The 12,930-nt window shown below is 39.6% G+C and overlaps 1 protein-coding gene across 4 annotated transcripts in view; it reads left to right on the top strand.

The window, feature by feature from the left end:
* LOC126200231 (ADP-ribosylation factor-binding protein GGA2) overlaps positions 1–12,930 on the top strand; it is a 136,800-nt gene that overhangs the window by 104,247 nt on the left and 19,623 nt on the right. For all 4 annotated transcript variants that reach the window (XM_049936692.1, XM_049936693.1, XM_049936694.1 and 1 more), the window contains exon 9: positions 5,190–5,356. In XM_049936692.1, coding sequence (XP_049792649.1) covers positions 5,190–5,356 — 167 coding nt within the window. The remainder of the gene's footprint in view (positions 1–5,189; positions 5,357–12,930) is intronic.

Genomic DNA, 12,930 nt, shown 5'->3' with positions numbered 1-12,930 from the left:
CCTGGATTTTCCATTGTTGTTTCGGAATGTTTTTTCTTCTTATGTAAAGACATAGCATTCTTCATGGACCTGAAATTAAGGCCAGTAAAAGAATTTGGTGACCCCAGTGGATATTGTTTTCCTAACTCACCGTACAAAGTATCTGAATATCTTGAACACAAAATTGTAAGGTGGGTGTTTTTGACACTGTTTTTGGTTTTCAAAAGAAAATTGCTGTTATCGCTAAAGTAACTTTCAGAAATAAAGTAACTTTCAGAAAGTCCATATGCGCTCTTCTTGAATGTTGTATGAGTTATAAATGAAACAAATATTGAAAAGCAGACATTCTTTGTGATGTTACAGGCTTTTTTAGAAAACTTTGATAGTAGATTTAGTGGCGTAAAATGATTTGAACTTGATCTTAAGTGTTTTTGCAACTCCTTTAGCAGTGGAAATGCAACATGTGCCTCCTGAAATTCAGTTGGAGCTCATTGACTTTCAGTGTAATTATGTGCAATTGTTTAGAGTAGCTGACTGGAGCAATGCATTTGATGAGCAATAATTTCACTCCAAACATCAAGATGGTACGAAGGAAAACATTTAATTATAATAATTGAATAGATATGGAAATACTCTTTCCTCCTCCCCTTACCTGCCCCTCCTCCATTAATAGTAGGCCAGCTTTAAACTCAACACTTCTCAGTAAGATTACACATATTGACAGATGTTTAGTTAAAAAAAAAACAACTTTTCTTATTACCTGTGTTGTATTTGTGACCAGGAAATTAAGTCAGCGAGAGCTATACTTTTATTCTCTTTTTCTTGATCCCTCTAATTTCCCCCCCACCCCCACCCAACCCCCACCCCACACCCCTGTTTTCCACTTAACTGGTTGACAGAATTTTGAACTTTTTGTACTGCTTGTAATTGCTGTCCACCTATGCAGTGTATTACTTTGAGGTGCTGCAGTATTTATTATGGCTCTATGCAGCGAAAAGACCATTCTTTATTTGTTACTTTGTTGTGCCTCTGTCTTGTGGAGTCCACAGTTGACTGAAATTTATATTCACTCAGTAGTGGACACCACAAGAATGTTATGTCAACTGTGGACACCACAAGATCCTGAAAAAAATAGCAGCAGAGGGGTCAAAACATAGATTGTATAGAAGTAGTACAGCCTAAAAATCCAAAGTTTTTACTTTCAGTGAGACAGCCACGAAAACCTGCAGACTTAAATAAAAGTTAAAATTGTTCACTGTGTAGTTAAAATTGTTCACTGTGTAGTTAAAAATGTTACTATTTTACCTGTTGTGCCGAAATTCAGCTTGTTCATTTGTGGAAAGCTGGTCAGGACAATTGGAGAATCTTTACATGTCCATTGTTATAATAAATGGTTACAAGGATTTTGCCTGAAATGAATCTCAAATGAAAATTAAAACTTTTTCATTTAATTTATTTACGCAACCAGTTTCAATATTCCATTACATCATCTTCAAGCCCCTTGACTAACATCAATTGGGAGGAATCCAATCTAGTGTGCAGTCATAACAGGAGCCAATATTATATAACCGGTGTCCATAGATACATGTAGTACCATCCTATGCAAACCTGTGTACCGGGTTTGAAACAGTCCTGTTGACTGATTTGAGTTAGAAAAAAGATGCAGGGGGAGGGGCATCAATCTGAAGATTGGTTTGAATGCGACAGTGCTTCACTAGGCATTGTCCCATTGCAGATGGTATGCCATTGCCTTTGTGCGACTTTTGGTCTTACGTACAGCTTACCCAGACAGTTAGACGGGGAGCTACAGTTCTATGTGAACTCCAATCCACAGTAAAACTTGGCAGTTTTCACAGCAACAGCAAATCCCAGGAATGACCAGGGATTGAATCCTAGACAATTGGATCCATTATCTAGCACTTGATCACTGAGCCACATTGATGGGGGCTATGACGACTTCTGTGATTATGAGTGTGATTTGGAAGAGTACCTTCTCAGTATATGCAGTTTAGGAAGATGTTTGTAGATAATATGAATCTATAATCTTCATGGTACTGAACCAGAAGAAATATTTAAAAACTGATATATTACTGTGAGCTTAAGCTGCTGGATAATTGAGTGCTGCAGTAAAATATACACAAACTATCTGCAGAGACACGAGAACTTCTATCTCAAGCTTCAACCAAACTGATGAAAGCACTCAAAAGAAATTATTTAAAGGCAACAAAGAGTGCTAGAGGCTGCACCAATCATGAAGAGAGAAGAATGGGTGAAAGAAAGGGAAGTGGGAAACCATTCAAAACAATCTTGAGAAAAGAAAAATCTAGTATGATTACTTCATTTTTTGTTAAGGTTCCTAAGGAACAGCACTCCAGAAATATTTTGTTTTTCCTTCTCCAGTATTGAAATGTAGAATGCTATTAATTATAAAAATGTGATGTAGATTTTAGTTGTGAATTAATATTACCAATATCGAATTACCAAAACTGCGTCACCAATGTCTCTGCACATATTAATAAATTTGTTTAAAAGAATAAATGAGCATATATGCCAACCAGTATTGTAATGGAGAAACATATTATGCTCTTAACTCTGCTTTTTGGTAGGAGATAATCAAAAACGAAATCAGTTCATTTGTGCCTTGTCTGTTTATTGAAATAATTTGTCAGGTTTTAATCACCTTTTAAAAATATTTTGTCTTTGTCTTCATCTCCTCTTCCACATTCAGTGTTCTCTGTTTTGTTGTGAAGCAGCAGTCACAGTTCTGACATCACTTATCTACTGGAAGCTGGGTTCACATGTGTCAATCTTCAGCTGCTCCTTCAAGTTTTCTTCATTGACATCTTCAAAACAATTTAAACCCGTTGTCATATTCATTATTTGTACAGTTTTTATTTCTTCATCCCTGAAACCTTGAAAGTCACTTTTCTCTGTATCTGTAAGAATTTTCCTCCATGAATGAGTATGTGAGGTAAATGTTTTGTTGTGTGTTTATTCAGTCATTTTAGATGTGGTGACCTCACTCTATGTATTGTGACAAATCCATTTAACTTGAATTCATACTTACTTGAGTATTGACTCACCCAGCCTGGCAGATGGATTAATGACTTAACGTGGATCCAGAGAAAATGCATTTCCCCCCCCCCCCCCACACACACACACAGTGTTCTAGATGTGCACAGGGCATGAATTGCCATAAAAAGATCTGTGGATTGAACCGTGAATGTTTGGATGTGTAGTTTAACATTTACCTGCAATTCACCAAGCAATACTAATGTAATTGTAGCATTCTGTGCACTTACGTAACATTTTAAGAGAAAATCATACTACAAATTAATCTTGTAAACAGTCTAACTTCCACTTACAAGGCATGGATAGCATCTATTGAAGTGTTTGTGTATTTAGGGAATCCTTCGTATTTGTGCAACTTGCATAAACTTTAGAGGTCCAGGGGTTGTGCCTTCGACTAAATTATTCTTTAGAGTCCCTGTCCTAATGCTGTTACATGTCATATTTCGTAAAAATATTTCTAATTTTGATAGCAGAAATATCTCTTGTACAGGGCTATTACAAATGATTGAAGCGATTTCATAAATTCACTGTAGCTCCATTCATTGACGTATGGCCACGACACACTACAGATACGTAGAAAAACTCATAAAGTTTTGTTCGGCTGAAGCCGCACTTCAGGTTTCTGCCGCCAGAGCGCTCAAGAGCACAGTGAGACAAAATGGCGACAGGAGCCGAGAAAGCGTATGTCGTGCTTGAAATGCACTCACATCAGTCAGTCATAACAGTGCAACGACACTTCAGGATGAAGTTCAACAAAGATCCACCAACTGCTAACTCCATTCGGCGATGGTATGCACGGTTTAAAGCTTCTGGATGCCTCTGTAAGGGGAAATCAACGGGTCGGCCTGCAGTGAGCGAAGAAACGGTTGAACGCGTGCGGACAAGTTTCACGCGTAGCCCGCAGAAGTCGACAAATAAAGCAAGCAGGGAGCTAAACGTACCACAGCCGACGGTTTGGAAAATCTTACGGAAAAGGCTAAAGCAGAAGCCTTACCATTTACAATTGCTACAAGCCCTGACACCCGATGACAAAGTCAAACGCTTTGAATTTTCGGTGCGGTTGCAACAGCTCATGGAAGAGGATGCATTCAGGGCGAAACTTGTTTTCAGTGATAAAGCAACATTTTTTCTTAATGGTGAAGTGAACAGACACAATGTGCGAATCTGGGCGGTAGAGAATCCTCACGCATTCGTGCAGCAAATTCGCAATGCACCAAAAGTTAACATGTTTTGTGCAATCTCACGGTTTAAAGTTTACGACCCCTTTTTCTTCGAAAAAAAAATGTTACAGGACACGTGTATCTGGACATGCTGGAAAATTGGCTCATGCCACAACTGGAGACCGACAGCGCCGACTTCATCTTTCAACAGGATGGTGCTCCACCGCAATTCCATCATGATGTTTGGCATTTCTTAAACAGGAGATTGGAAAACCGATGGATCGGTCGTGGTGGAGATCATGATCAGCAATTCATGTCATGGCCTCCACACTCTCCCGACTTAACCCCATGCGATTTCTTTCTGTGGGGTTATGTGAAAGATTCAGTGTTTAAACCTCCTCTACCAAGAAACGTGCCAGAACTGCAAGCTCGAACTCATTGATGGGGACATGCTGCGCCGTGTGTGGAAGGAACTTGATTATCGGCTTGATGTCTGCCGAATCACTAAAGGGGCACATATTGAACATTTGTTAATGCCTAAAAAAACTTTTTGAGTTTTTGTATGTGTGTGCAAAGCATTGTGAAAATCTCTCAAATAATAAAGTTATTGTAGAGCTGTGAAATCACTTCAGTCATTTGTAATAACCCTGTACAACCTCCCTGCCCCCCCCCCCCCCCCGGCCCCTCTGTTTCATTCTCTACGTCACTATCTTTTCTCGTCACTCTCCCAATAATTCATGATGTTAATTGATCAGACCTTTTGTCGTACATGCCTAAGTACATATTGTTTTCATTTTTAGTACTTTTTGTTGTATGTACATATGAATTCTGTTGATGCCGTATTTTGCAAAGGTAATGCCAATCAACTTTGCACTTCTTGGTAGAGGAAGGTGTCAACATGCAGTGCTGAAGCAAGTATGTACTTGAAACCAGTAAATGAATTCACATTTTCACATTACTGCTGTAATGGTTTTGCAGGATCAGTCCCACCGCTGACTGTGCTGGATGAGAAAAACGGTGTCTCAGTTATACTTCATTTTGCAAAAGATAGACCACGAGAAGATGTATCAGTTGTTGTTGTGACAACCATAAGTAAAAATCCATCACCACTAACTAACTACCTGTTCCAGGCCGTTGTTCCCAAGGTAATTGTAATTTACTATCAGTAGCAAATAGTATGATATTTATGATGTAATGTGGTATTAAGAATTGTAATAATGATTAGGATATTACATTTCGGTTGTGTATGTATCATTTGTAGTAGATATTGTCAGAATATTAGTACATATTGCTGAAATTTTAATCCCTGTGTTGATAATGTAATGTGAAAAGTCCCATAGTGCTCAGAGTCATTTGAACCATTTGATAAATTTTAGGCTGATTTATGAATTTGTCTTGGCTGTTTCTGTTAAGTTAGACTTCACTATATGCAGACGCAATGCAACCATTGATTATTTTATCTAACATCTTTCACTAAGTTTTACTCTGCCAATACACCAGTCAATATTTCTAGCATTTGGCTCTTCAAATTTCATGGTTCACAGCAAAAGGATAGTATTAGATGTGTGCTAGAAATAAGGCTAAGTTTAAATGTTATACAACAAAATAATTATTATACAGTAAGATGCACTGTACTGAAAAATTTGGGGGATCTCTACATCTATAAAGCTTATAAGAAGTAATGTAATCCCAAAGAGAAGGCAACTTTGTTACAAAATTCCAGTCTTTCTCACTTTTCACATTACATTATCAATTGTACTCAACTGTTAAAGCTGTACTAAAATAAATGTATTAAGTTTGAGAACCTCTGTGTGTTATGTGTAACCAAAAAGTAGCACTAGTAATCCAAAAGTTCTTATGGAATTACCAGAAAGATGGCTATCAGAGGACATGTCCATTATAATTATCCGGGCTGTTATGCTGTGGTCGATTGATGAATTGTGTGTCAATTCCCAATGTTTCTTCCCCATCTGCGGGAGACATCTTCAAGGGGGTCTGTAGCTCGATGGAAGTTCCAACACAATTCATCAACTGACCATGGCATAACAGCCCTGATAATTATAATGGACATGACATTTCCGACCGTGAAAGTCTACATTTTAGTATCACAGGACAACTTACATTGTAAGTGCGAGGCTTTATACATCATCCAAATTATAATATAACTTAAAACAAAGATGATGTAACTTACCAAACGAAAGTGTTGGCATATTGACAGACACACAAACACATATACAAAATTCAAGCTTTCGCAACCAATGATTGCTTCATCAGGAAAGAGGGAAGGAGAGGGAAAGACAAAAGGACGTGGGTTTTAAGGGAGAGGGTAAGGAGTCATTCCAATCCTGGGAGCGGAAAGACTTACCTTAGGGGGAAAAAAGGACAGGTATACACTCGCGCGCGCGCGCGCGCGCACACACACATCCATCCGCACATATACAGACACAAGCAGACATTTGTAAAGGCAAAGAGTTCGGGCAGAGATGTCAGTCGAGGCAGAAGTACAGAGGCAAAGATGTTGGATGACAGGTGAGGTATGAGCGGCGGCAACTTGAAATTAGCGGAGGTTGAGGCCTGGTGGGTAAAGGGAAGAGAGGATATACTGAAGGGCAAGTTCCCAGACGTTGTTGCTGTGTAAGTACAGGCATTGTAATCAACAATGGTGTATCCATGGCTTGATAGGGTAAAATGGTGATATAATATTTGTCTCCCTTTATGGGAATCACAAATTATGTGGGAATAAGTGTTGTGACTATGTGATATGAGGAAGTTTGGTTCAGTCCTGGAGGCGTGCTCAGACAGCTGATGTGGTTGAGACGACCGCTTGTGACAAGCGGGAAATCCGGGTTCAAGTCCTGGTTCAACACAAATTTTCATGTGTCGCAAACAGCTGACGTCAAAGCATATTCGCAATATACGAACTTCTTTTGTAATGTCTACCACCGCTGTACTTGTTAATGACGGTGTCTGTTACTTGCATGCATGTGTGAAGAACATTGTATTGTGAAAATACAAACCGGGTATAAACACAGGCATTGTAACCATTAATGAGGTAAAAACATATCTTGGCCTTTCTTCAATCTAATCTGCTACAAAAAGTTTTAGGGTTAGCATTGGCTCCTGTGCAGTAGCCACCAGAAAGATCGCGGGAGGCGCACATCGGCACGGCGCGTCACGGCCGGTAGTTGCCACAAGTAGAGTCCCGTCCACCAGAGGGCACGCGAGAATTCGGACGCGACCTCTGCCGGCGTAACAACAACAACAACTCAGGCAGCACGGGCCATGCCCAGTCAGTTAACATCGGGCATGCCTAGGGCACAGTCCTGGTCTACGCTAAGTGAAGTGCGACGTAAACATGAACAGTGTTACTACATCCTGTGTTCCTACCTTTCTGTGAAACCCAAACTGATCTTCGTCAAGATCAGCTTCTACAAGTGTTATCATCGTTATGTAAATAATTTGTGTTAGTATTTTGCAACTCGAACCTGTAAACACTCATCTACTTCGGAATTAGAATTGCTGCATTCCTCTTAAGGTCTCAAGGTATTTTCCCTGCCTCATAAATTTTACATAGCAGCTGTAAGGTAAGGGTTAATAAAGTCCCATAAAGACCTTGTGCAGGTCACTAAAATCCCGTATTTAATATTTTTCCATTGAATGTTCATAGGTATGTAACTCAGTTGTCGAAATTACATCAGTATTAGGCCTGAATGTTGCTAGTCAATATATTGTAGCCTGAATTTGTCTTATAATCATGAATTTGTCTTATAATCATGCTACAATAGATTTGTCTATATAATCATGGTACAATACATCACATTACTTATTTATTACAAGACAATGCATTTAAGTTTGACTTAGCCTTATTTAAACTGTAACTTGTTGTTGTTGTGGTCGTCGTCATCACCACTTTGCCTGAAATGTATTTATCACCATTACCTTCAAAGTAGATCACTTGGTGGTATATACAATGTTCCCTATGGTTTTTCCATGAGCTGAAAGTTCCTTGGAATGCTTTTTTCGTGAGCCTGTTTAGTTCCACTTTGCGATTCTATTTGAATCTACTCAACTGTGTGAAATCTTTGGCTTTTTAACTTGAGTTTCATTTGGGAAATAAAAAAAGTCACTTAATGTGAGGTTGGGTGAACATTGCTGGTGAGGAACAACTGTCATTTTGCTTTTCACCAGAAACTCCTGGGTGATCAACATAACTTGTGACTTCACATTGCCATGATGGAGGAACCAGCTGCCTGTGCACCACTTTCAATGGACAAAATCCTCTGACATGTCCCGTAAGACAGCCATATGACATTGCTTACATTCTGGATGGTCTGACTATGATCTTCCAGCACCATATTCCAAACAGCAGTAACATTTTCAGCAATAATGCCAGTTGACAGGCGTCCAGAATGAGGTTCATGGTCAAACGATATTTTGCCACCTAGAAAATGTTTAGTACAGTCACAAGTTTGACTGCGACCTAAGATGTCTTCCCCAGATGTATGCTTGAACATGTCATGTGTTTATGTAGAGGTTTTTCTGAGTCTGAAACAAAAGTTTATGCACATGCATAGTTCCCAGGGATTTGCCATCATCAATTTTGCAAGTTGCACAGCACAATATAATTGGGAAAATCGCATGAAAATTAAATGCAAGCACTTAGCCCAAACCCGCTGGAGCCACTAACTCTCAAGGGATGCATCTACATCTACATTTATACTCTGCAAGCCACCCAACAGTGTGTGGCGGAGGGCACTTTATGTGCCACTGTCATTACCTCCCTTTCCTGTTCCAGCCGCGTACGGTTCGCGGGAAGAACGACAGCCGGAAAGCAAAAACTCACATGGAATTGATGGCATTTCCAGCAAAATACTAAAAGCTTGTTCTCAACAGATAAGTAAGATTCTCAGCCACCTGTGTAATAGCTCTCTGGAACAGGGCATTTTCCCTGATAGACTGAAATATGCTATTGTTATACCTTTGCATAAAAAGGGGGATAGATCTGATGTCAACAATTACCGTCCAATCTCCCTTCTAACAGCTTTATCCAAAATTTTTGAGAAAGTAATGTATTCAAGAGTAGCTTCACATATCTGTAAAAATGAAGTACTAACAAAATGTCAGTTTGGTTTCCAGAAAGGTTTTTCAACAGAAAATGCCATATATGCTTTCACCAGTCAAATTTTGAATGATCTGAATAACCGAACACCACCCATTGGGATTTTTTGTGATCTCTCAAAGGCTTTTGATTGTGTAAATCATGAAATTCTGTTAGACAAGCTCAAGTATTGTGGCATGAGTGGGACAGTGCACAAATGGTTTAATTCGTACCTAACTGGAAGAGTGCAGAAAGTTGAAATAAGTAGTTCTCGTAACATGCAAAGATCAGCACATTCCTCAAACTGGGGAACTATCAAGAATGGGGTTCCACAAGCGTCAGTCTTGGGTCCTTTGTTGTTCTTATTATATATTAATGACTTGCCATTCTATATTCATGAAGAGGCAAAGTTAGTTCTCTTTGCTGATGATACAAGTATAGTAATCACACCTGACAAACAAGAATTAACTGATGAAATTGTCAATACTGCCTTTCAGAAAATTACTAAGTGGTTCCTTGTAAACGGACTCTCACTGAATTTTGATAAGACACAGTACATACAGTTCCGTACAGTGAATGGTATGACGCCATTAATAAATATAGACCTTAATCAGAAGCATATAGCTAAGGTAGAATATTGCAAATTTTTAGGTGTGTCCATTGATGAGAGATTAAATTGGAAGAAACACATTGATGATCTGCTGAAACGTTTGAGTTCAGCTACTTATGCAATAAGGGTCATTGCAAATTTTGGTGATAAACATCTTAGTAAATTAGCTTACTACGCCTATTTTCACTCATTGCTTTCATATGGCATCATATTTTGGGGTAATTCATCACTGAGGAATAAAGTATTTATTGCACAAAAGCGTGTAATCAGAATAATAGCTGGAGTTCACCCAAGATCATCCTGCAGATAGTTATGTCATGTATTGGAAAATTCGACTCATTCCACATCATTACGAAATATCGTATTCATGATCCATGGAACTAGTATTAATCTAATCTAATCTAATCAACCTCTGTGCGCGCTCAAATCTCTCTAATTTTACTTTCGTGATCTCCTCGGGAGGTAGAAGTAGGGGGAAGCCATATATTAGATACCTCATCCAGAAATGCACCCTCTCGAAACCTGGAGAGCAAGCTACACCGCGATGCAGAGCGCCTCTCTTGTAGAGTCTGCCACTTGAGTTTGCTAAACATCTCTGTAATGCTATCACTCTTACCAAGTAACCCTGTGACAAAACGCACCACTCTTCTTTGGATCTTCTCTATCTCCTCTGTCAGCCCGACCTGGTGGTGTTTTGTCGTACTTGATAGACTTCACCAGCCACACGTACATGCCAGGAACCTCTGGGTAGCAGTTTGTAGTTACAGTTGTCAGAATTAAAAAAAAAAATAAATAAATAAAAAATAAAAAAAAATAAAAAGTTTTTAAGGACGATAAACTGTTGACTAAAGGAAACGAAACGAAATTTGCAAATATTATTTTGTTTGAGGTTAGCCTCATGATGGAATGATATACAGAGTGATTCACCTAATACATGCTCTGCCAGTATTTGTGGAATGGAAGGCACCATTGATATGCGGATTTTACAGATTAAATGGCTGCCTTTGCAGCCCATACACAGTCTTATGGGAACAGTGCCTGTTGACAATATCAGGAGTCTAGTGCAAATAGTTTGAGATATCATAGTTTTAACATTGTAAATGCCGACAGTTGTTTGTTCAATGTAGTGGCACGCACACTTGTGAATTAGACATGGATGCATATGTGCGGCTGTAGGTGTTGTGCTGTTAAATGGGGCATTGCCTAGAACAAACGAGGGATGAACAGAAGTGAATACAGTACTTCTGTGGTGTCTTACACATAACGAACTGGTGTACCCTCAAAGTCTGTGGTCAGAATGAGCACCACTAGTATTAACACAAGCCTGGAGTCTGCCATGCGATGATTGCTGCACGTGTTCTAGCATTTGAGTGGAAATTGCAGGGCAGGCAGAAGTAATATTTCATTTCATATCATCTGGTGTCATTGAACTGTCCTTGAAAACAGTGTCTTTCAGCTTCCCCCACAAGAAGAAAAAAGAAAAATACAAAAGTCCAGAGGCATCAGAGCTGGGGAATGGGCCACCCAAGCTTCGGGCTCTTTTCTTCCAGTCCAATGATTTGGAAACAGTCCCTGAAGATGCACACAGTCATAATTTGTGCACTATGGGCCAGACACCTGCCATGATGATTCCACAGGTTCCTTCTAGTATGAAGGGGAACTTCCTTTAACATCTGTGGCAGATGGTCTGTTAGGAGGTTGAGATACTAGGGGGGATCAAATATAAATGGGATTTTTGTTCCTGAACATCAACAGTTGGTAGAATTGGCCCCACACTTCTGCTATGCTTAGGCGGGACCGTTAGAAGTGAGGAGAGCATACTGTTAGATTTCCTTGCCATTTTGTCAGGAATGCTCATGGTGTCTGAGCAACAGGTGCACCCCTCCATTGCACAATGAATAATTATCAAATTTCTTGCACGTGAAGGAGTTACAGTGGTGGAAATTTACCAAAGATTGACTGCACAGTTCAGTGATAAAACATTGTCAAGGACGCGTGTGTTTGCCTGGCATAAAAAGTTCAAGGAAGGACAAGAATATTTGGAAAATCAACAACACGATCGCCATCCTCAGACCAGCATTGCAGAAAAAAAACATTCGGGTCGTTAAAGACACTATTGATGACAACTGACGGGCTATAGTATCAGAAATTGTACAAAAAGCGGGAATCAGTTGTGGGAGCTGTCAAGCAATCATCACAAATGGTCTACAATTCCGTAAAGTGTGTTCCAGATGGATCCCTAAACTTTTGATCGAAAATCTGAAGTTGAGGAATTTGGAGGTCTGTTAGAGGCTTACAGCAAGGTTTGCAGAAGAAGGTGGTGCATTTTTAAGTCGGATCGTCACCTGTGACAAAACATGGGTTTACCACTACACTCCAGAATCCAAACAAGCCAGTAAGGAGTGGCGGAGGAAAGGGGAGGCAGCACCAGTGAAAGCCAAGACTCGACTGTCAGCTGGCAAGGTCCTTTCAACCATTTTTGTCAATCAGCAAGGCATTTTGCTGATTGTGCGTCGCTCCTGCAAAAAATCAATCAATGCTGCTTACTACTGCGAACTGTTGAACAAGGCGAGAGTTGCATATCGCCGCATAAGATGCGACCAATGAATTCGACAGGTCATCTTCCTCCACGACAATGCATGACCCCATACTGCAGTTCTAACTGTCTCCAAGCTACAGGAAATGCACTGGACTACATTTGATCATACTCCTTACATACCTGACTTATCGCCTTGCGATTTCCATGTATTTGGACTGCTTAAAGGAAGCTCTAGGAAGGTGACTATTTGAAGATGAGAGTGTGGAAGACTTTGTGCACAACTGGCTGGTGACACGAACCAGTTCTTTTTATCATGAGGGCATCAAAAAGCTGCCCTTACGCTGGGACAAATGCATTTCCAAAACAGGAGACGATGTGAAAAAATAAATTATAATTGCCTTGAGTATTTCAATAAATGAATTTAAATAAAAAATAAAATCCCGTTTGTATTTGATCCGGCCTCGTACTTGTG

The sequence above is a fragment of the Schistocerca nitens genome, chromosome 1 (genome assembly GCF_023898315.1).
Source record: "Schistocerca nitens isolate TAMUIC-IGC-003100 chromosome 1, iqSchNite1.1, whole genome shotgun sequence".
Taxonomy (NCBI): Eukaryota; Metazoa; Arthropoda; class Insecta; order Orthoptera; family Acrididae; genus Schistocerca; species Schistocerca nitens.
This window is presented reverse-complemented; position numbering and strand designations above follow the sequence as displayed.